The sequence below is a fragment of the Bufo gargarizans genome, chromosome 2 (assembly GCF_014858855.1).
Source record: "Bufo gargarizans isolate SCDJY-AF-19 chromosome 2, ASM1485885v1, whole genome shotgun sequence".
Taxonomy (NCBI): domain Eukaryota; kingdom Metazoa; phylum Chordata; class Amphibia; order Anura; family Bufonidae; genus Bufo; species Bufo gargarizans.
In genome coordinates, this window is record NC_058081.1 from 603,230,167 (window position 1) to 603,255,168 (window position 25,002).

Here is a 25,002-nt window from a genome sequence, read left to right on the forward strand (position 1 = left end):
CCTGCCTGACCCTGTCAATCAAAGACAGCTGATCCTCTAGGTGTAATGATAACACCCCCATTGCTCCTAGAGGCTCATTTGCATATATTCAAACTTCATTTTTCTCAGCAATTCGGGCACATATGAACATGAGACCAACACAGATGTCTTCAGCTGCCAAGTGCACATGCAACTGGTCAGCCAGTTTCATAGGTACAAATCTGCTGACAGATGCCATTTAACCACTTCACATCCACCCATAGGATATAAACGTCCTATGGATGGATGTTTATCTCTGAATGGACGTTCTGCAGCACGGTGGTCATGTGACCGCTGGGGCCAGGAGAGTGCCGAAGCTGTCGGGTCTTTCACAGACCTCGATCAGCCCTGCACTGAGGCTGTACAGCATTGTATTCTGCTGTACGTCCTCTCTTGGGGGTGTATTTCCCCTGTAACTGGGGCTACTATGCAAGCCCCAGTTACAGGAGAAATCAAGAGTAATAAAAAATAATGAGGTTAAATGTCCCGCAGAGGTCTTGTATGACCTTATGGGGGATGCAAAGTGTAAAATAAAAAATAAAAAAAATAAAGTGTTTAAAAAAATAAATAAAAAAGATTTCACATGTAAAAAATAAAAATAAATCCCCAATTAAGTAATTAATATTTTTTTTCAAAATATAATTTTTTTTATAAAATAGAAATATTTGGTATTGCTGCGTCCGTAACGACCAGCTCTATAATATATATCACATTATCCACCCCGTCTGAAAAACACTATAAAAAAATATAAAAACTGTGTCGAAAAAAGCCATTTTTGTCACCTTACATCACAATAAGTGCAACTCCAAGTGATCAAAAAGGCGTATGTCCCACAAAATGGTACCAATAAAACCGTCGCCTCATCCCAGAAAAAAATGAGCCCCTACATAAGAAAATCGCTTAAAAAATAAAAAAAACTATTGCTCTCAGAACATGGAGACATTAAAACATCATTTTTTTGTTTTAAAAAATGCTACTATTGTGTTTAAGTGAAATAAATAAAAAATATATACATATTAGGTATCACCGCATTCTTAACAACCAGCTCTATAAAACTATCACATGACCTAACCTCTCAGGTGAACACCGTAAAAAAATAAAAATTAAAACAGTGCTAAAAAAGCCATTTTTGGTTACCTAACATCACATAAAGTGCAACACCAAGTGATCAAAAGGGCGTATGCCCCCCAAAATAGTACCAATCAAACCATCACCTCATCCTGCAAAAAATGAGACCATAACTAGGACAATCGGTCAAAAAATTTAAAAGCTATGGCTCTCAGACTATGGAGACAATAAAACATCATTTTTTTGTTTCAAAAATGCTATTATTGTAAAACTTAAATAAATAAGAAAAAGTATATATATTAGGCATTGCCACGTCTGTAACGATCTGCTCTATAAAAGTGTCACATGAGCTAACCTCTCAGGTGAACGCTGTAAAAATAAATAAATAAAAACTGTGCTAAAACAACCAACAATTTTTTGGTCACCTTGCCCCATAAAGTGTAATAATGAATGATTAAAAAATCATATGTACCCAAAAATGGTACCAATAAAAATGTCAACTCTTCCTGCAAAAAACAAGCCCCTGCACCTCGGCAGAAAAAATAATAACAATATGGCGTTCAGAAAATGGAGACGCAATTTTTTTTTTTTCAAAAATGCTTTATTATGTAAAACTGAAACAAACAAACAAAGTAGACATATTTGATATAATTGCATCTGTAACAACCTGCTCTACAAAAATAGCACATGATCTACCCTGTCAGATGAATGTTGTAAAAAATTACAAAATTCAAACAGTGCCAAAACAGCTATTTTTTTTGTTACCTTGCTTCACAAAAAATTTAATATAGAGCAATTAAAAATAATCTGTACCCCAAAATAGTACCAATAATACCCCTTATCCCCTAGTTTCCAAATTGGGTCATTTTGGGAGTTTCTACTGTAAGGGTGCATCAGGGGGGGCTTCAAATGGGACATGGCATCTAAAAACCAGTTCAGCAAAATCTGCCTTCCAAAAACCATATGGCGCTCCTTTTCTTCTGTGCCCTGCCGTGTGCCCTTACATCAGTTTACGATCACATGTGGGGTGTTTATGTAAACTGCAGAATCAGGGTAATAAATATTGAGGTTTTTTGGGCTGTTAACTCTTGATGTGTTAAAGAATAAAATGAATTAAAATGGAAAATCTTTAAAAATGTCATCTCCATTTTCCTTTAATTCTTGTGGAACTCCTAAAGAGTTAACAAAGTTTGAGGGGTTGAGGGGTGTAGTTTCTACAACGGGGTCATTTATGGGGGATTTCCACTATGTAAGCCCCACAAAGTGACTTCAGATCTGAACCGGTCCTTAAAAAGTGGGTTTTAGAAATTTTCTTAAACATTTTAAGAATTGCTTCTAAAATTCTAAGCCTTCTAATGTCCTAAAAAAAATAAAATGACATTTACAAAATGATGCCAACATAAAGTACACATATGGGAATGTTAAGCAATAAATATTTTATGAGGTATCTCTTTCTGTTTTAAAAGCAGAGAAATTGAAATTTGAAAAATTGTGAATGTTTGGTAAATTTTGGATTATTTTATAAATAAAGGTGAAATATATTGACTCAAATTTACCACTGTCGTGAAGTACAGTCTCAGAATGGCTTGGATAAGTAAAAGCGTTCCAAAGTTTTATCACATAAAATGACACATGTCAGATTTTCAAAATTAAGCCTGGTCAGGAAGGGGGTAAATGTGAAGTGTGTTAAATTACTGATCACTATAGGGATCTGCAGAGCATTGATTCGCTCCATCTACATTTAACAAGTTCATATTGATATATCCTGCACTTTATTACCATTACTGAAGTAAAGATATGCAGAGATGACTTCCGGTTCCGGCACCATCAAGTGAGCAGCAGGTGTTACGAGCTCCGTCACTTGGGGCACAACGGACACAGAATCACTGCTATACTGGCTGTCGACTTGATTTAGGCGGCCAGGACAATCACCCAGAAAGAGAGGAGTTCCTGTTTATGGACCGCTTCCTCATACACATGGGGAATAAATAAAAGAAAGCCCCAGCTAAGCATAACGCTGCACCTGCAGATGACAAGATCGCGCCGACGGCGGGCGATGCTCAACAGCCAAACTCCTCGTCAATGTAATGACCGGTGTCACGCACAGGGAGGAAAACAGGGAAAGCCCTGCCTAAGGGAGAGGGAAAGGTGGTGACCCCTAACTCACCTTGCGGCTGGCACCTGACTGCCCTGACGTCCCTAGACGGGTTCCTCACCCGTGCTGCGATCACGTGCCTAAACCCTGGCTTTCCCTGAAATGAGCCCTAGATAGTGAACGGGCCGGTGGGATCGCTAGTCCTCACCACTGCACTAAGAGGGAAACACCAGGGAGAGGACAGACAAACACAGACAAACACAAACACCCAGGTGGACGACAACAACTGTCCACAAAGGTCTAACAGGGATCCGGAGGGTAGCGTTCTGAATCAACAGTCAGAGAACGCAGCAACACAGCTCCAGTGGGTCAGGATAGATGTCCAGGCAGGAAGCTCTATCTCTGGCAACCAGAGAAGTGTGAGAGAGGAATATAAGGAGGTTTGGGAGTGCTGGACAAGGAACAGCTGAGGAGAAGGAGCTACGGATCCCTGAGTGAGCCAAAAGGGTTTGCAAAGCAAACCCAGAAAGCTACCATAAGGAAAACAGCCCTATCTTAAATAGAGTGTGCAGCCAACCGCTGCGACTTCCTGACCCTGGGTATAACGGAGTCAGGCGTGGTTCTCGATACCCTCGTGACAGTCCGGTGACGATCGGATGGAGCATAATACGGTCCTGGAGCCAGAGAATACAGATCTGGACGATAAGCACCTTGCAATTGAAGTGGCATTGCGTATTCTTCCGGAACTGCAGGAAGCTTTGTCGTCTACCATCGCACAATCGTTCGCAGCACTACAGGCTGAAGTGTCTCTTCACTCCAACAAGCTAGACAAACTGGAGCTGAAAGTGCAAGTAGTAGAAGCGCGGACTGAATCGCTGCAGTCACAACTACAGAAAACCCTGGCCGAAAACAACAGGTTATGGGACAAATTAGACGACCTCGAAAACCGATCAAGACGCAGCAACCTAAGGATCGTCTGTCTCCCTGATAACATCCCGGCTAAGGACTTGATCGCGATCTGTGAATCAGAAATTCCTGAGGCCTTGGGCATAACATACCGCTGCAAAGCGGAGAGAGCTCATGGAGTGGGCATGAACTCACCTCCTATACCGGACTACAAAAGGTCTTACAGTGCTGTGCTACAAGCACGCAAGAAAGCTAGGCCGAGACAGGTCATTGTTAAATACTTAGACTACTCAGATAAAGCTAATATCTTGAGGGCCAGTTAGAAACCAACGCATTCTAATATTTGGAGACTTCTCCGCGGAGGTGGCTCCGCGTTGGTCAAACAAGTAACTCGCTTTGCACTAATGTTCCCGGCTGTCCTGAAGGTCTTTAACCACGATGGATCCACCGTGACATACCTGGACCCAGAGACAGCTTTGAAAGAACTGAATATCTTCTACCAAAGAGCATCGAACCTACCGGCGCTCACTTTCGCGGAGGCTTCGGACTCTCCGAGGGAGGCCTTACCACAGCGCAGAAGACCAGACCTACGTCCACAACCCCCCCCGATCCCCTCGCCCTGTGGACAGAGACTCTGCATCTGTTCTGGACATTGGAGCGGGCTGAGGCTTCTATGACATGACACCGACTCGCCGGATAAGTACTCCGTTACTTAAGTTAACATTTGTGGGGCGGTTGGGATTATGTTCCCCCTATTATCCCCCCTTTGTTGTTATGAGGGTCACAGTGGGACTCTTACTATCTTGTTTCACTATTTACGATGCGTTGTTTTATTAAGCATACGGTTGTAGATTGCCAACAGGCTCAGATTGAGAGAGGAGTAGAGGCGGGAGGGTATTTTGGCGCTGGTGGGAATTTACTCCCGCTCTTGAGATCTACCTCCTTGCTGATTCTTTCCTAATTGCAAGTTAGTACTGTGTCTGGGAGCAGACAACACTGAATGATGTTAAGATGAAAAAAGTTTACTCCCCGATGTTAGTGTTTAATGCCTAAGACCGGGGTTCTTTGATAATGTGGCTTTATCCACTCAAGGTACACCTTGTACCAGGTTTGGTATGGGGGCACATGTCTCAGACCCCTTGGCAATATGGAGCTCCTCATCTGGCTTTAAGACATGGCTAATGATGTCCAGCGCCACATGAGAAGTTAACACTTACGAACGTGAAATGTGCTCTTTGATGGAAAAAAGTGAAGAAAGAGTTCATGGTTTAGAATTTATGTTTGTGCAACTGAGGGCAGAGGCGACGGTTATTGCCTCTTATACCTTCATACAGTTATTACTATGGGTTAGTGTTAAGGGGAAGGGAGGGAAAGGGTGGGTTGGTTCTCTCTTCAGTATCCCGGAATACTATGCCTTATCTCATTTGTGTACTTTCAATGGCTGAACACGTAAACATTATTTCGTGGAATGTCAAGGGCTTCAGATCTCCATGCAAAAGAATGATGATCTTAAAACACTTAAAATGTCTACACACAGACATCGCATTATTGCAGGAGACGCATCTGAATCTCGCTGACTTTTCACGAATGAAACGCCTATGGGTGGGAGAAGTTCTGGGATCATCTGCAGATGGGAAAAAAGCAGGGGTCCTCATTTTGTTGAGGAAGGGTCTTTCCTATAAGGTGGTGAGCCATGACTGTGATGATAAAGGTCGGATGTCACATATCCATCTCACATCCCCATCAGGTGACCCGAGCATATATAATATATATGGCCCCAACACTACTGATGCTAGTTTTTTCACAGCCCTGACACACCAATTATTGCAAGACCCGATAACTCAAAAAATTGTAGGGGGTGATATGAACACAGTCCTCAACCATCTGGAGAACAGGCAGAGGGAAAATGTTTCCTATAAGTTGGCATCTTCAGGAGATAACAGATTAGCAGCCTTTTTAAAAGATACTGGTCTCCAGGATCTGTGGAGATCTTTTAACCCTGAGGGTAGGGAATACACTCACTTCTCCCATGCACACGGTTCCTGGTCACGCATCGACTCTATTATAACTAATAGGGACAATATTGGTCAATGTTCCAGACCTACTATAGAGGAGATGGTAATTTCTGACCATGCACCAATCTCACTTTTACTGCATCGGAAATCACCTAAGGGCACGAACTTCATATGGAGATTTCCTTCATCCCTAACCCAAGATAAAAATTTTAGGGACCTTCTCAAGGGATGGTGGCTTGAGTATAAATCAGATAATGAAGAATCTACTAGTCCCCAATTGCTATGGGGTGCAGGAAAGGCGCTCCTCAGAGGCCGAATCATGGCATATGTGTTTAACAAGAAAGCTACCCTTAAAAAAAAGATTAGCCAACTAAGTGACAACCTACACTCCACGTATACAATATTCAGAAACACCCCTTCTCCACTACTTCTAAAAAATTGGCAAGCGGCCAAGTTGGAATATGAAGCCACTCTTAGAAATTGGGAAACTATAGCCCAATCTAAGTGGGAGGCCCATCTCTTTAGACACGGCAATAAAGTTGGCAAACTGCTCGCTGCTTTGGCAAAGGGTCATAAACCAGTGACAAATATTACCACCCTTAAAGACGACTCAGGGAAACTTTGTTCGGACCCCAAAGGGATTAACACCATATTAAAAGATTTCTATGCGACATTATATATAAACCCAGAACAACATGATTGTAGATTGGGGGATTGGCTGGAGGAGATTTCTCTCCCCACACTCTCAGACCTAGATAGGGAAGCACTTAATGCACCAATAACAGTAGAGGAAATCATCCATACTATCAAAAACGTATCTTTAGGGAAAGCCCCGGGCCCAGATGGGTATACGGGAGAATTTTTCTGAGTCCTGTCCCATGATATTGCCCCAACGTTATCCCAGGTATTTACTGGATACATGCAGGGGTCTGATACACCTCCGCAAATGAATACTGCCCACATACAGGTCCTACCAAAACCAGGAAAAGACCCCATTTCAGCGGCTTCCTACCGACCAATATCGCTAATCAATGTGGATTTGGAAATCGCCTCAAAAATATTAGCTGACAGGCTAGCACGCCTAATGCCCTCATTAATTTCTCCATCCCAAGTGGGGTTCGTGCAAGGGAGAGCGGCAGTGACTAACTTATGTAAAGTCTTAACGGTGCTAGATGAGGTGAAACTGCGTCCCCTAGCCCACCCGTCCGCGGCCATAGTTTCTATAGATGCTGAAAAAGCATTTGATAATGTGAGTTGGGGATAGCTGGGAACTGTGCTGGACTACATGGGTTTCACTGGTCCTTTCCGTAAATACGTCACGGCTCTGTACAGAAATCCACAGGCCAGGATCTACACACCAGGTTTCCTCTCACCCTCCTTTCAACTCTATAAAGGAACTAGGCAGGGATGCCCGCTCTCCCCTCTGCTGTTCAATCTGGCGATAGAGCCCCTTTCGTGTAAAATCAGCGCTAGCCAACATGTAGAGGGTATCAAAATAGGCAAAATCGTTATTAAACACGCACTCTTCGTTGATGATCTACTAGTCTTTTGGAGAAGCCTGAGAGAGATCTAGCCAATGTATTTAAACTCCTGGAAGACTTTGGAATAGTGTCAGGGTATAAAGTAAACTCCACTAAATCTGAGATTTTGTTCTTAGGACATAACTCCCACAGGAAGAACCCCCGCCAACTTAATGTACCTGATCAAATAGCCCCGATGTCCATTAAATATTTAGGAATCCACATTGGTAGGCAGTCGGAATCATTATACCTGCTGAACTACCCACCGCTCTTCAAAAAAATTCTCACAGATATGGAGAGGTGGATGAACCTCCCCCTTTCCCTGGGAGGTAGGTGCCAACTTCTGAAAATGATTGCCGTTCCAAAACTCCTCTACCATATGCAAACATTACCACTTCTTCTCAAACATTCAGACACCAAGATGCTAGAGGGAGCGTTTAGTAAATTTCTATGGGCAGGGAGAAAATCTAGAATAGCGTTAGCAAAACTGCAACTGCCCAAACTGAAAGGGGGTATGGCATTCCCAAGCTTACGATTGTACAATCTGGCGAGTCTAATGAGACATTGTATCGACTGGCTATTCAACACCAATTTCAATACAAATGGACCGTTGGAATCCCAGCTTGTACATCCTTGGAATTTGAAGGCCCTACTGCACACCAAATACTCGGCCCAACCCCCATTGATAAGATCGAGTCTTCTAATAAAAGATACCATTGCAACATGGAAAGAAGCCCGTAAAATTTTTTAATTGCCCTTTTCCCTTTCTAAACACATGCCTTTGTGGGGCCATCCAGAATTCCCAGCTGTAGAGCATCGGACTTATGGAGCACACAAGACCAATGTTTTTATTCATATGCCGAGCTGCGAGAGAGGTTCCCTTTAAATCGCTCACAGCATGTATTTGCGTTTCTTCCGATCAAGAGCTTCCTATATACTAGAATACGTGATCCCAGGGCGGTATTCTCTGTAAGTAGGTTTGACCAAATGATAGGGCAAGAGACAACTAAAAAATCATTATCTGAACTCTATCAAGAGATTAGTGAAGCCAAACAAAAGCCTCTTGCGGAAACTCTCTTTTCATCCTGGAATAAAGATTTTCCGAACGTTGAAATGCAACAAATAATACAACAGGGATGGTAAAGGATTATAAAAGTAGTTTTTAATGAAGGCTGGAGGGAAACGCAGTTCAGACAAATGCACAAAGCAATATAAGGCTTTCGCTTCTCTTCTCAAACCCAAAAGCAGAATAGATTGACATGTTGCCCAAAGTGTCAACTAGAAGGATCTGACATGATACACGGAATTTGGGCATGCCCCGAATCGTCGAAATTCTGGGCAATAATAAAAAAACAAATAAAGAGGCACTAGCCTTTCACTGTTGTGGGCTAGTAGTCTAGCTTTAAACCTCAAGATTTGGACAAAGTATTATATTAATAATACCAGTTATAATACTGCTGTATGCGTATCTGCTTATATGTCATCATGCCTCCGTTGTAATGTATAACATATTATTATCTGTCAAACTTTCCTATTTCTGTGACATACTAATGGAAGAAAAATGACAAAAGCAAATAAAGACTATATTTAAAAAAAAATAAAAAAGATATGCAGAGCACTCTTTCATGCCACCTACATCCATCAGTTGCTTATTAATATATTTTGCAGTTTATGACATTACTGATGAATTTTGCAATCTACAGAACATTTCTGTGCTACCTCCTAACAAATACAGTATATATTACTATACTATGTAGATTATCGCTTTCTCTAAAGAACTGCAGTACATGGCTCGGCTACATCACAATGTAATTTACTATTAGGATCCTGGACAGTGGTCAATGTTGTTTCACACAACTTTGCATAGATCAGTAGTACAGGTGAATATAAGAACCTTTGTAATATATCTTATCAGGGAAAATTGCCTTGTTCTCCAGTTATCAGCTCTTCCTCCAGCCCTTTCCTAAAGTAATATTCTCTCTAAATTCTATGATAGACCAAGGTGGGTCACTGAAGGGCAGATTACATCAACCCATAAAACAGTCTATTGAAAGGAAAGGAATATTGAAAGGAAAGGAATATGTTCTCAGGCGTTGTTCGCTAAATAAACAAAGAAAAGGCGCACCATAAAGTACTCCAATACTTAGTATTAACCATGAGGCCTGACAGAACAATAGACGTGCAGGTTGGGGGACACCTGGGAAATAGTGACCATAAAGTATTAACCTTCCAATTATCATTCAAAAGAGCGTTTCTACAGGGAGGAACAAAAATACCAAACTTCAAAAAAGCTACATTTTGCCAACTAAGAGAGGCCATAGGCCTAACTAACTGGGACAAAGTCCTCAAAAATAAAAAATACAGCCACAAAATGGGATATCTTTAAAAGCATCCTAAAATTTCATTGTGAGAGGTACATACCGTATGGGAATAAAAGGTTAAGAAACAAAAAGAAACCAATGTGGATAAATAGAACTGTAAAGAAAGCAATAAATGACAAAAAGAAAGCATCTAAATCACTAAAACAGGAGAGTGGCATGGAAGCACTGAAAAACTATAAGGAAAAAAAATAGAACATGTAAAAAACAAATAAAAGAGGCCAAACTAGAGACCGAGAGATTAATTGCCAAAGAGAGTAAAACTAACCCTATAATGTTCTTCAATTATATAAATGTTAAAAAGTATAAATGTGAAGGTGTCGGCCCTTTAAAGAGTGATGAGGGGGGAGTCGCAGAGAGCGACGGGGAGAAAGCAAAGCTGTTAAATATTTTTTTCTCCAATGTATTTACTGAGGAAAATAAACTGTCAGATAAAAATGCTGAATGTAAAAATAAATTCCCCATTCAAAGTGCCCTGTCTGACCCAGGAAGAAGTACAACAGCGACTTAAAAAGATTAAAATAGACAAATCACCAGGACCAGATGGCATATACCCCCGTATCCTAAGGGAATTATGTAATGTCATAGCCAGACCCTTTTTTCTAATATTTGCGGACTTTATACTGACAGGGAATGTCCCACAGGATTGGCGCATAGCAAATGTGGTGCAAATATTCAAAAAGGGTCCAAAAACAGAGCCTGGAAACTATAGTATAGTTTAACATCTGTTGTGGGTAAACTGTTTGAAGGTTTTCTAAGAGATGCTATGTTAGAGCATCTCAACGGAAATAAGCAAATAACACCATATCAGCATGGCTTCATGAGGGATCGGTCATGCCAAACTAATTTAATCAGTTTCTATGAGGAGGTAAGTTCTAGACTTGACAGCTGCGAATCAATGGATGTCGTATATCTGGACTTCTCCAAAGCATTTGACACTGTACCACATAAAAGGTTAGTATATAAAATGAGAATGCTCGGACTGGGAGAAAATGTCTGTATGTGGGTAAGTAACTGGCTGAGTGATAGAAAACATAGGGTGTTTATTAATGGTACACACTCAGATTAGCTCACTGTCATTAGTGGGGTACCTCAGGGGTCAGTATTGGGCCCTATTCTCTTCAATATATTTATTAATTATCTCATAGAAGGCTTGCATAGTAAAATATCAATTTTCGCAGATGACACTAAACTGTGTAAAGTAATTAACACTGAAGAGGACAGTATACTGCTACAGAGGGATCTGGATAGATTGGAGGCTTGGGCAAATAAGTGGCAGATGAGGTTTAACACTGAAAAATGCAAAGTTATGCAAATGGAAAGGAATAATGCAAGTCACCCGTACTTACTAAATGGTAAAACACTCGGTAACACTGACATGGAAAAGGATCTAGGAATTTTAATAAACAACAAACTAAGCTGCAAAAACTAGTGTCAGGCAGCTGCTGCCAAGGCCAATAAGATAATGGGTTGCATCAAAAGGGGCATAGATGCCCGTGATGAGAATATAGTCCTACCACTTTACAAATCACTAGTCAGACCACACATGGAGTACTGTGTACAGTTCTGGGCTCCTGTGAACAAGGCAGACATAGCAGAGCTGGAGAGGGTCCAGAGGTGGGCAACTAAATAACTGGAATGGGGCAACTACAGTACCCTGAAAGATTATCAAAATTAGGGTTATTCACTTTGGAAAAAAAACGACTGAGGGGAGATCTAATTACTATGTATAAATATATCAGGGGTCAGTACAGAGATCTATCCCATCATCTATTTATCCCCAGGACTGTGACGAGGGGACATCCTCTGCGTCTGGAGGAAAGAAGGTTTGTACACAAACATAGAAGAACAGCCATCACCACCTCCTCAGGAACTCTCTGCCTGAGGAGGTGGTGATGGTGAGTACAATAAAGGAATTCAAGAGGGGCCTGGATGTATTTCTGGAGTGTAATAATATTACAGGTTATAGCTACTAGAGAGGGGTCGTTGATCCAGGGAGTTATTCTCGGGAAGGAATTTTTCTGTAAGGAATTTTTTATTCCCCTAAAGTTAGGAAAATTGGCTTCTACCTCACAGGTTTTTTTTTGCCTTCCTCTGGATCAACTTGCAGGATAACAGGCCGAACTGGATGGACAAATGTCTTTTTTCGGCCTTATGTACTATGTTACTATGTAAATGGAGGCTCCCCTTAAAGGGTTGTGCGAATACTAGGCACAACACTATTGAAGACGTATTGAGAATAAATTTAGTCCCCAGAGAGCAGTCTATGTGCAGCCACGGATGTAAGTCTCCTTAAATAAGTATGCCTGGGACCTCACGGAGAATTAGTATGCAGATACAGGAACAGACCATCGTTCGGCGCAAACCAACCAGTTGGAGATAGTAGTAATCTTCAAACAGTGAAGTGTTTCTGCAATAAAAACATTTGAAGATTACTACTATCTGAAACTGGTCGGTTCGTTCGTGCCGAAGGATGGTCTGTTCCTGTATCTGCATATTGAAAGGAAAGGGGGAACGAGTGAGACAGAGAGACACAGCCATGATTCAGCAGCTAATGGTGTTATATCTCACCACAAGAGCATAACGCACAGCTATAACTGCTGAAGACTTCTCTATATTATCCTATATGCTGCTTCTGAGTAATTCTGAGTGAGTGTAAAAGAGGAAGCACAAACAGCAGTCTTTATGTGTAGTCTATGGAGAAAATCACTGCAGATAGTCGCCATCTACCATCTCAGGGACAACTGAGATTTATAGATAGCACTTGTAGAGGAGAAAGCTGCTAAAAAATGGCAGTCATACAATGGCTATATATAACCACTTACTTATGTACTTATTGTGAAAAATCATCTGAAATGGCAGGTACACTTTAACCCCTTCCCAACAAGCGCAATACATGTACAGCCAGGGTAGCAGGAATTTAGTTCCCAGCCAGTGCCATACATGTATGATGCTCTGATCAGGAGGCACAGGAGATGTGCTTGGCCTATCAGCAGGCCCCTGTTGTAACCACCAGCTTCAGTGAAAACTGGCGGATTAACACCTTAAATGCAGCTGTCAATGCTGACCGTGACAAATAAGGGTTTAACAGAGAAAGGGGGCTTCCTCTCTGACCTCATCAGCTCCCCATGGTGCAATTGCAGAGTGCTGATGGCTGCTAAGGTCTTGGGGCTTGTCAGCGACGGAGACATAGAGGTCCAGACCCCAGGCTCTGTCTAATAGGCAAAAGTCAGTGTAAAGCCTTATTCACATGTCAGAGCATTGGTTAGTGATTTCCATCACTGACTGTATGCCAAAACCAGGAGTGAAGGCTAAACAGAAATAGGGTATAATGGAAAGATTCTCCCGTATTCTGTATTTAGAGCCGCAACTGGTTTTGGCTCACAATCACTGACAGAACACTGACTGGGAATAACGCCTTATACTGACAGTCACAATGCATTACAATACACAGTGTATACACAGTGCATTTATCAAAAGATAAAGTCTGCTAATGAAACAAAAGTAAAATGAAAAGTATTTTATAATAATAAAAAAAATTGTGGAAAATGCTCCCCTTTTCCCTCAGGGAATATTAGGTATTGCTAAGTCCTTAACGATCTGCTCTATAAAAATATCAATTATCTACCCGTAAAAAAAAAAAAAAAAATAACAACTGTTCCAGTGATAGAGATGTGCATATATGTATATCATTCTTCAGAAATCAAGATGGCTCCCATATCCTGTTGCTTCAAACAAAGAACAGCACGAGGGTCTCAGCCCCTCCTGGAAGACCCCCTTCTGGAGGGGTAACTTGTGATAAACGTAGTACCACTACTGACCAATAAGAACATTACACAATGTACTCCTTCCCCTCCCCTTCCTCACTATGTATAGGAATGTGCTGTGTAATAAAGCTGAGAACTGAATTGACCCCGCTGACGTCAAGTCTCTTCTTCTGTGCACATACAATCCTAGGATTAAACTACTAATTTGGAGCAGCAGAGACAAATTTTTTGGCTCTGATTAAGAGCATCTTTAACACCAGAACAGCCATTTTATGGTCACCTCCCCTCACAAAAAATGTAATATCCAGTTATCAAAAAGTACTATGTACTCCAAAATGGTAAAAATAAAGACGTTAATTCATCCTCATTTTTTATGAGCCGTCATACAAGACCATTGCCAGAAGAATTTAAAAAAAATGTGGCTTTTAGAGAATGACGACACAATAACATTATTTTTATTTATTTTCAAAAATGACTTTACTGAGGAAAACAGAACAAAAATAAGATATCTTTGGCACAGCCGCATCGGTAAAGTCCAGTTCTATAAAAATATCAAATGATCTACCCCATCAGGTGAACGCCGTAAAAAAAACAAAGTAAACATAAAAACTGTGACAGAACAACCATTTATCGGTCATCTCTTCTCACATAAATCATAATCTCAAGCGATTAAAAAGTTGAATTTACCCCAAAATGGTACCAATGAAAACATCATCTCATCCCACAAAAAACAAGCCCTCACACAAGACCACAAAAAACAAAACAGAAAAATGAAAATAAATATGGCTTTGAGAAAATGGTGACGCAAAAACATGATTTTGTTTTATAGATGTGTTGTGTAAAAGTGTTAAAATGCAAAAAAAAGCTATATAAAATTGGTATCTCTGCAATCGTACTGACTTTATGATGGCATCATGTAATTTTTCCTGAAATAACAAAATCCAATAAGCAGTGAAAGAATTACTGCCTTTTCTTTACCCTGCTTCCCAAAAGCAAAATAATAAGGGATCAAAAAGTTGCATGTATCCCAAAATAGAACCAATGATAATGGCAGATCATCTCGAAAAAAAAAATGCCCCCACACAGCCATATACATAGGGGTATACATAGAAATCACTGCGCCCCATAGCAAGAATCTAAATTTGGGCCCCCCAACCCCGCCCACTACCCACCCCTGGCCCATCCCACCTCCTGTCCTGGCTCCTCCCCTGCCACCCCTTCATTTGCCAATAAAGAAATGTATACATGTTCTACTGAAACCGTTAGGGTCGGGCTATGTCAGGCTTTAGCAGAGTGGGCACAGGACTGACTGACTATTTCTTAAAGTAATGATGGCCACTCGTTTTTCTTTACTTAGCTGCTTTTTTCTTGCCATAATACAAATTCTAACAGTCTATTCAGTAGGACTATCAGCTGTGTATCCACCTGACTTCTCCACAACGCAACTGATGGTCCCAACCCCATTTATAAGGCAAGAAATCCCACTTATTAAACCTGACAGGGCACACCTATGAAGTGAAAACCATTTCAGGTGACTACCTCTTGAAGCTCATCAAGAGAATGCCAAGAGTGTGCAAAGCAGTAATCAAAGAAAAAGGTGGCTACTTTGAAGAACCTAGAATATGACATATTTTCAGTTGTTTCACACTTTTGTGTTATGTATATAATTCCACATGTGTTAATTCATAGTTTTGATGCCTTCAGTGTGAATCTACAATTTTCATAGTCATGAAAATAAAGAAAACTCTTTGAATGAGAAGGTGTGTCCAAACTTTTGGTCTGTACTGTATATATATTTACCTCTTCCTGGAGCAGAGGGCGACTTGCCTCTTAAATAAGGGGGAATGTAATGACATGGAGGGCCATTACTACTTCTTTTGGCACCTTGCTACCATTTACTATGTGCTAATGCATAATATCTAATGTATTTCCTATAACGTGCATATTAATTCTTGAAACTATTATGTTCAAGTGTAATAGACTGGTCCACCAGCAGATGGCGGCAACAACATTGGCAGTATTAGCTTTCCTGGAGAGGAACCTTTTGCTTCCTTCCAGCCCTCTGTAGCTAGAGGGAGGAGTTAGTGAGTAGAGCAGTCTAGCTTAGCCCCTGTAAGGAGAAGCAGCAGGCTCTTGTCCCTCCTGGATGAGCCTGCAGTAGTTTTAGTCCACCCTCCTTAGGGAGAGGTTGTGTGCTGGCTAGCAGAGCGCTGCCTGCTCTGCTGGGCCCAGAGGCCCTGCCTCTGAAGTCTACATAGTTGCTTGTCCCCTCCTGGGCTTGTATTGCCTCTTTCCAAGCTGATCCGAAGCTTCAGGTACTCTAAAGCCAGGACAAGAAGTTCCTAGGACTATAAGTAAGAAACAGACTACAGCTAACTTAAGTTCCAGCAGAAGAGGAAGAGTTCCCTATTTGTCCAGCCAAGCATAGCAGAGCTGAGAGAGCTACCGCATAGCTGAGCTGAGATTGTCCGAGAGAAGTATTTTACTGCCAAAGTTAACCCAATACCTGCTGATGACCAAGATAGCATCTGGAAGCTGTTTGGATGATCAATTTATGCTAAGTAAAAGCAACTGGATATCCAGGTAGGAAAACCATGACACATGTACATAACATCTACAGAGATTGAAGGCCACTGTGTGTGCTGCTTGCCTTGAATGGTCCCTGCTCCTGCTGCCTGCCGGCGATACACTTGCCAATCAGCAGCAGGATCTTTAAACACTGCTAAAAGCTGATTGGCTAGTGTGAAATGCAGAGCAGATGCAGGACTAAAGACTGGGAGCCCGCAGCCCGTATCCAATGGAGAGGAGGTCAGACAGGGAGGAAGCCAGGACTGGTCGTGTGCACGTCAACCAATGCGCCGGGGGGCCCAGGGCGGGAGAACTGAAGTGGACGGGCCAGCCTCAATGCCTGAATAAACTGATGTGCAGCAGAGTTAGAGATGACGTAGATGTAGGGGGCGGGGCCTTCCAAGTGCTCTGGGCCCCCTCTGTGCCACAGGCCCCATAGCAATGGCGTGTTCTGCCTATATTGGTAGTACTCCACTGCACACAGCTGTGTCCAGAGAAAAATAAACGTATAGTTCTCAGAAAATGGTTGTACTGGTACCCCAGAGGCTGTTCAATAGCAAAATGGCACCCGTAAGCCAATTCATCAAAATCCACGCTGCAAAAGCCAAAAGGTTGTTTTTCCGCTCTAAACCCTGCAGCATACCCAAACAGCAGTTTATGGTATGTCTCAGATGGCACAAGTTGGGCACAGCATATTGGACACTAAAATGCCAAATCTGTGGAAAACTTGCGATTTTCATTTCGTACAGTCCCCTGCTCATTCATTTTTGCAAAACACCTGTGGTGTCAAAATGTTCTGTCCACCACTTGATGGGTATACTTTCCAAAATGGGGTCACTAATTGGGGGGTTTCCATGGTACGGGTACCTCAGGAGCTCTGCAAATGTGATGTGGTGCCCAAAAATCATTCCAGCTAAATCTGAGCTGACCATAACATAGGGGGAAATTTTCATTTTTGGGGGGGCAGGGGCTTTTTCATTTTTTTTTTTACTTTAGAGCCTCTATAGTTGTCGACCAGTGCTATATAAATCACCAAACTAGGCCTCAAATGCACATTGTGCTCCTTCTTCCGAACCCTGCAATGTGCCCAAACAGCTGTTCTAGAGATAGGTGTGGGTCCCAGAGGACAGCTGTCTGACATTGGTGGCATATCCTAGCAATATGCCACCAATGTGTGAAATGGGAACACTGCTTTAAAGTTACTTTTTTCTTGCGCTTGTCAAGTAGTACATTTTTAATTACATACATGTTACTACACTATATGTCACAGCGTTACCTGATGCTGGATTTTGCACCCTTTCCTTGGCGAGACAAGCCCTCAGTATCTCCAGCTTTCAGTTCACCCTTGGGCTCCTCAGTGTCCACCTTGGCATGGAAGATGACCTCATGGTTACTATGTATCCGGTTCTGGAGTTCGCTCTGATATCTTCTCTCCTCATACAGACTATCTGTATCACTGTCATCCAGACTATCAGAACTGAGGGCTAGATCTGTGTCACCACCAGCGAACACAGGACTGTGACGAGATTGCATACCATTTCCGGCTTCCATTGCGGATGAGAGGAACGGCTTTACCCTGAAATGGGCAAAACATAATACCAGTTAAATACATGAAGATGCTTAGTTAAAGGTTCAAATAAGCGGGTACTTCAGTGTGAGGAGGGCACATTATATGCAGATTTCAGTTTCCTATACAAAATCTATGTCAAACATATTGGATCTCATGGGACAATTTACTTGCCTCCCAGTCAACCAAGTTTACAGTTTATCTGTATATTAACCCCTTCACTACCGGGCCACTTTTTACCTTAAATCCCAGGCCCATTTTTGCAAATCTGACATGTGTCACTTTATGTGGTAATAACTGGAATGGTTTTACTTATCCAAGCCATTTTGAGATTGTTTTCTCGTGACACATTGTGCTTCATGACAGAGGTAAATAGGAGTCGATATATTTCACCTTTATTTAAAAAATAAGCCAAAATTTACCAACAATTTGGAGAAATTCACACTTTTCAAAATTTGTATTTCTCTACCTTTAAGACAGATAGTAATACCTCATAAAATGGTTATCAATCAACATTCCCCATATGTCTGCTATATGTTGGCATGATTTTGCAAATGTCATTTTATTTTTTTAGGACGTCAGAAGGCTTATTTTTTTATTTTTTGGGCGATTGTCATAGGTAGTGGCTCATTTTTTGCGGGATGAGATGACAGTTTGATACCATTTTGAGGTACATAAGAATTTTTGATCACTTGGTATTACACTTTTTATGAGGCAAGGTGAAAAAAATGGCTGTTTTGGCATAGTAGAAAATATTTTTTTACAGTGTTCACCTGAGGGGGCATATAATGTGATATTGTTATAGAGCAGGTTGTTACAGACGCGGCGATACATAATATGTCTATCATTTTTATTTTTGTTTAGTTTTACACAGTGAAAGCATTTTTGAACAGAAAAAAATCTTGTTTTTGTGTTGCCATATTCTGAGAGCCATATTTTTTTTATTTTTTGGGCAATTGTCTTAGGTAGGGTCTGATTTTTTTGTGGGATAAGATGATGGTTTGATTGGTACCATTTTGGGCTAAATATTCCTTTTTAATCGCTTGATATTACACTTTTTGTGAGGCAAGGTGACCAGAAAATGTCTTATTTTGACACTGTATTTATTTATTTATTTTTTACGGCGTTCACCTGACAGGGTGGAGGGGTGGATCATGTGATATTTTTATAGAGCAGGTCTATACGGACGTGCCGATACCTAACATGTCAACTTTTCTTTTTTTCCATTTTTTTTTTACTTTATTTTGCAAAAATTACGCTTTTTTTTTTACTTGAAACTTAATTTTTTTGTAAAACTATTTTTTCACCCCTTTTTTCACTTTATTTTTTTGTCCCACTTTGGGACTGCATTTTGTAGGTCTGATCCCCTTTACAATGCATTACAATACTTCTGTATTGTAATGCATTGGTTGTAAGTGTATTCCTAGTGTAATACACTTACAGCCTGCTTCCTGTGAGATCCAGGGGGCTGGATCTCACAGACTCACACGGAAGGCAGCCACGATGCCTAAGGAAGGCATCGGGCTGCCTTCCCTGCCATTTGGTCCCTGTCACAGCAGGATACCGCACGTGCATCGCTCAGCGCTGACCGCAGCAGTGCAAGGGTTAATGCGCCAGCATCAGTGTTTTCACAGATGCCGGCGCATACAGCAGGGATCCGGCTATTAGTGACTGCTGGACCCCTGCAGCTGATCGGTGCTGGGATTTGTGACCCTGATACCTGCGCTGTACATGTACAGTGCTGGTATCCTACAGGTTAAAGAAACACCTTCACAAAAAATGTATTCTCTGACCTCTTAGAATTACCTCTCGTAATCTTCTTAACAGTGAGTTATAACCTCCCTTCTGATCCTTAGCTGTGTCATGTGACCAGCACTCAGACTTTCCAAAAAATACTGTACAGCATCTTATGTGTGGACAGGAAGCAAGTTTCTCTATGTATTTCTATGGGAGCCTTAATGTCAGTTCCATAGGGATGAATAGAGAAGTAACTGACTTCCTGTTCTGGGTCAGTTGGAGATCAGAGCGTTGGTCACATGACACAGCTGAGGATCAGAAGGGAGGTAATAACTCACAAGGACAGTCCCTGGTGAGAAGATTATCTTCACTATAGTTTATATCATACACCTTTCTAACAGGTCAGGGAATAAACACTTTTGTTAGAGTGCTGCTTTAAGCTGCTCTTCTTACCTCTGTCAGTTTTCCCTGTCACACAGTCAGCCCTCCTACTCCCACCTTCTCACAGACAAACGAGATGAGCAAATTATGAAAATGGTAGAGATGAGCAAATCGAAGCTGACGAAGTGGAATTCAATCCGAATTTCAGGAATTATTTGATTCGCACCAAATTCGCATTTTTTCCTAAAATGGTTGCTGCACATGTTATGACATGGAGCAAGGAACTCTGGGAACGAGGGATCACCCACAATGCCATGCATGCAGCCAATAAGCAGCCAGCCAGCCCTGTGAGGTCACAGCCCTATAAATAGCCTCAGCCATCTTGGATTCAGCCATTTTCCAGTGTACTTAGTGCAGGGAGAGACATCAGCATGCGCTAGGGAAAGTGCTAGGAAAGACTTGAAAACTTATATTTTGCTCAATAGAAGTTCAAGGAAAGAGCATTAGAAGTGTAGGGAAAGGATAGGGAGGAATTATTACACAGCATTGAAGCAGAACAGTGTTCAATAGGGGAGTGTACAGACTTTCACGCTAGTGTTTTTACTGGATCCGGCAGGTACTGATAATACAACCATCTGCATCCGTTATAAACGGATCCAGTAGTATTATCTTTAACATTGCCAAGACAGATTCGTCATGAACTCTATTGAAAGTCAATGGAGGACGGATCTGTTTTCTATTGTGGCAGAGAAAATGGATCCGTCCCCATTGACTTGCATTGGGGGTCATGCCGGATTCGTCTTGCTCCGCATCCCAGGACGGAAAGCAAACTACAACATGTTACGGTTTGCTCTCTGGTATGGGAACGCAACTAAACGGAACAAAATGCATTTTGGAGCCTTTCCGTTCTGTTCATTTCACTTTTGTCCCCACTGTGAATGGGGACAAAACTGAAGCGTTTTTTTCCCCCCCGATATTGTGCCCCTATGACGGATCTCAATACCGGAAAACTAAAACGCTAGTGTGAAAGTAGCCTAATATGAACTATCCTATTACACCTTGCTGCACTGACTGCGGATCAAAATTGCGATTATACAGCTGCTCATTTCAGGTTTGCAATACATCTGTAATTCCAGCAAACCGTTCTTGTTATGGGGGTCTTATTAGCCCTTGTGGGGTGCAGTTATATATATGTTCTAAAGCCTTTTTTTGTCGTGTATTAGTGGGGGGGGAGGCTTATTAGCCATTGTCTGGTGAAGTGAGAAAATTACATCCCTTTTTGGCATTTACTTATTTGATCTAACAGTATGTCAGACAGAGAACTGACACACCGTGCACAGAGGAGGGGCACAGGCCTAAATGTTTCTGACACAGGCACAGGTTGCAGCAGAGTAAGGGGGCGTGGCAGCAGGGGTCACTTCGAGAGGCCTGAGCTCCCAGTGTCAGCTAGTGGTCGTGTCTTGTCCAGCAACCCAGCATTTCTTGAATGGTTGACTCGATCTTTGACTTTGTTGCAAGTGACATCAGACACCCCTAGCCAAGTCGGTTGGTTCGTCAGACACAACCCTTAGTTGGCATGGCCTAGGAGCAGGCCCTGTGCCCTCACCTGTCCTCAACCTGCCTCTGTCCTTTTCTCTTCTCTTAGCCAGAGAGTACTACATGCTGTAGGCTCAGCTCCTCTATACAGCGAGGACGAGCTACTAGAGTACAGTCAGAAGCTACTGCCCAGCCAAGATCCGGAGGAGAAATCCGCCGCTTCCTCTGGTAGGTGGGCAAGTAGTGATGAGGAGAGTGGCGTGGGAGCTGGTGTTGTGAGCGGTCAGGCTCCTGGCTCAGAGACCGTTGAGGACATCAGTGACATGCAGACAGTACTCGATGATGATGTAGCCGATCTCAGTTGGGAGCCAGGTGACGAAGGGGCTTCATCCTCATCGGGAGAAGAGGGTGGCAGCTTGTGCGTAAGGCAGCGGAGGAGCCAGCAAGTCGTTAACGTGGCCGGGAGTCAGCAGGGTGGCAGGAGTGGGAGGTCGGAAGCCAAAAGTGCCCGGGGTAGACCACCCGCTTCACAAGAGCCTACTGGCCCGGAAAGTAGTGGTGCACGGGTTCATGGAGGCAGTGACTGTAGCAGTCAGTTAGTGCGGCGTGTTGGTGGTAAAATCACCTACTTGGCGGTGTGGCAGTTATTTGTTAAGCCGCCGGAGGTGAACATGGCCATTTGTCGAATCTGTGGGCAGAAGGTGAAGCGTGACCAGGGTGCCAATGTTGACACCACGGCAGGGGAGTAGCTATAGAGGGTGCAGAGGTAGCAGTCGCTACCGGGCCCAGGAGCCTGAGGGAACCCAAAGACCCTTGTGCCACATAAGACACTGGCATTATAGAAAGTGCATACTGGTCAATTTACACCTCTGGCTGGAGGGAAGGGGTTAAGAATTTGGCATGAGGGGGTGCCCTTTCAATGTTTGCCTCAGGCAGCAGGAAGGATATGTGCTCCCCTGCCCCTTGCCAACAAGCACTGAGGGACGGCGGCCCAAGCTGAACTCTTGCACCAGGGCCTATGAGCTTTTAGCTATGCCCCTGCACCACGGCCCTGCGTCAACATATGCAGCGTCACCATAAAGTGGCCGGGGAGAGCCATGGTTGTCTAGCCTGCCGCAGCAACCGCTCCATCATCCAGTGGCACGCACCCGATTTCAGGCAGTCAAGGCTCCACCACCTCAGCCGAAAGAAGCTGGCTGTCCTTCCCATCATCTTCTGATCATGATGCTCCTGCTCCTCCTCCTACTCCTTGTCAGTCATTCCATCAGCAATTGATCACCAAAGCGATTGCCAAGAGGCAACAGTATGCATGCACTCATCCAATGGCACAGAAGCTGAACATGCTCCTGGCCAAGTTGCTGGTACTGCAGTACCTCCCTTTTCAAGTGGTGGACTCTGCACCTTTGAGAGAACTGATGGCTTGTGCTGAGCCAAGGTGGAGAGTCCCAAGCCGTCATTTCTTTGCCAAAAAGGCAGTACCAGCCCTTCACACATATGTAGAACAGAAGGTGGGCCCGTCCTTGAGCCTGTCGGTGTATACCAAAGTGCACTGCAGCGCCGACGTGTGGAGCTGTAACTACAGTCAAGGACAATATATGTCCTTTACGGCCCACTGGGTAAATGTGGTTCCTGCCCAGCCAAACCAACAAATTGGCCAGGTGACACCACTTCCGCATCCACGTTCTCACGTAGTTGGTCCTGCAACAATGTCCGCCTCTGCCTTCTCATCCTCCACCTTGTCCTCAGCCTCCTCTGCAGGGATTATTCACAGTGCCCCACCAGCATACCACATGTGCAGGGCACGTCGGTGACAATCTGTTCTGCACCTAATTTGCCTGGGCGAACTGAGTCACATAGGGAAAGAACTGCTCAGCGTTCTTCATCAAGAAAGAGACTACTGGCTCTCCACCATGTTAGACTGTCACTACCGACCCAAAATGGGGGCCTTTTTTACACCCGATGAGAGGGAGGACAAACTGAACTATTATAGAGACATCCTATGTAGTCAGTTGGCCACTGCCTATCTGCGCCATCGTCCATCCTCTCGCAGGTCTGACCAGGGGGGCCCTCTGTGCTCACGTTCAAGTGCCATGGCTGCTGGGGAGGGTGGCAGGAGCAGTACCAGCTCCATCAGCAGCAGCCTGAGTCTAGAGTCGCTGATGAGCAGCTTTCTTCAACCGCATAGTGAAGAAACTACTCACCAGCAGCTAGACATAGAGCAGAACCTACAGGTGGTGGCATACTTGGAGTGCACTCTGCCAGCCGTCATTGAGACATCTGCTGGACTACTGGACAGCCAAACTGGATTTGTGTCCGCAACTGGACGAGTTTGCCCTGGAAAAGCTGTCCTGCCTGGGCAGTAGTGTGGCATCAGAGCAGGTGTTTAGTGCGGAGAACTCGTCTGTCCACCCAAAATGTGGAGAGACTGACCTTTGTCAAGATGAATCAGGCGTGGATCAGCCATGATTCCCACCCATGCCTGATGCATCAGATTAGATAATCCAAGCTGCCTCACCCAAACCTTGACAAAAGAGACCAGTTTCTTCTGGCTACCTGCCTAAGCTACTATTCTGATGCTGCCACCCACCTGATGCCAAACATCTAATGCCAAGTGCTCCTTCTTACGCCCACCATTGTCAGCGGGTACAGTTATTGCCACACACCTCCCCACTCTGTCATCGGGTCACTTTGTGGTCTCCTTATGATGCTGCTGTTGCCACCTCCACACTATGTCACCTTGCCACTCTGTGGTCTCCTCATGCTGCTGCCACCCCCACACTATGTCACCTTGCCACTCTGTGGCCTCCTCATGCTGCTGATGCCACCTCCACACTCATTGTCATTGTCCTGTCTGTGTAGCATCTGTAAGGCCTGTATGGTCGCATCAGAATTGGCTTATAATTTGTTAGACAAAAGCAGGAGTGGGTACAAAACACAGAAGACATGCAAATATTCCATTCACAGGATCCGTTTTTTGGGGGTTATTGTTCTGACGGATCAGAGGAAGGGCAAAATAATCAGTGATATCAACACAAACTTACCGTTGACACCCTCTCCATCCTATTGGGGGGCTATAATTGTATAAGCGTTTATTAGAACAGGTTCTGTAGACATCTATGTGGAATCAGCTGATGACAGTATAAAAAGAGTGCGCTTTTTCTTGACACTAACATCGACCTGTAAGGTTGAGTTCATACTTGAGTTATTTGGTCAGTTTTAGCCCCGTAACTGCCCAAATAAATGGTGTGCAGCGATTCTAAGAGCACACAAATAAATTCGGATCAAATCATTTCGGAAAAATACGGCGAACTAGCCGAATAGAATTTTCGAAAAATTTGCTCATCTCCAGTCACTGGATGGGTGCTTCTGACCGCGGCTGAATAGTCTCCTTCCATAGGAATGTACAGTATACAGTATCTTACTGAAGCTGCGGCTGCATGCTGATA

The 25,002-nt window shown here is 43.1% G+C and overlaps 1 protein-coding gene across 1 annotated transcript in view; it reads right to left on the reverse strand.

The window, feature by feature from the left end:
* Window positions 1–25,002, reverse strand: part of JHY (junctional cadherin complex regulator) — a 113,116-nt gene that overhangs the window by 83,047 nt on the left and 5,067 nt on the right. The window contains exon 2 of the mRNA XM_044278299.1: window positions 17,612–17,911. Within this exon, the coding sequence (XP_044134234.1) occupies window positions 17,612–17,886 (275 nt within the window). The 5' untranslated portion in view covers window positions 17,887–17,911. The remainder of the gene's footprint in view (window positions 1–17,611; window positions 17,912–25,002) is intronic.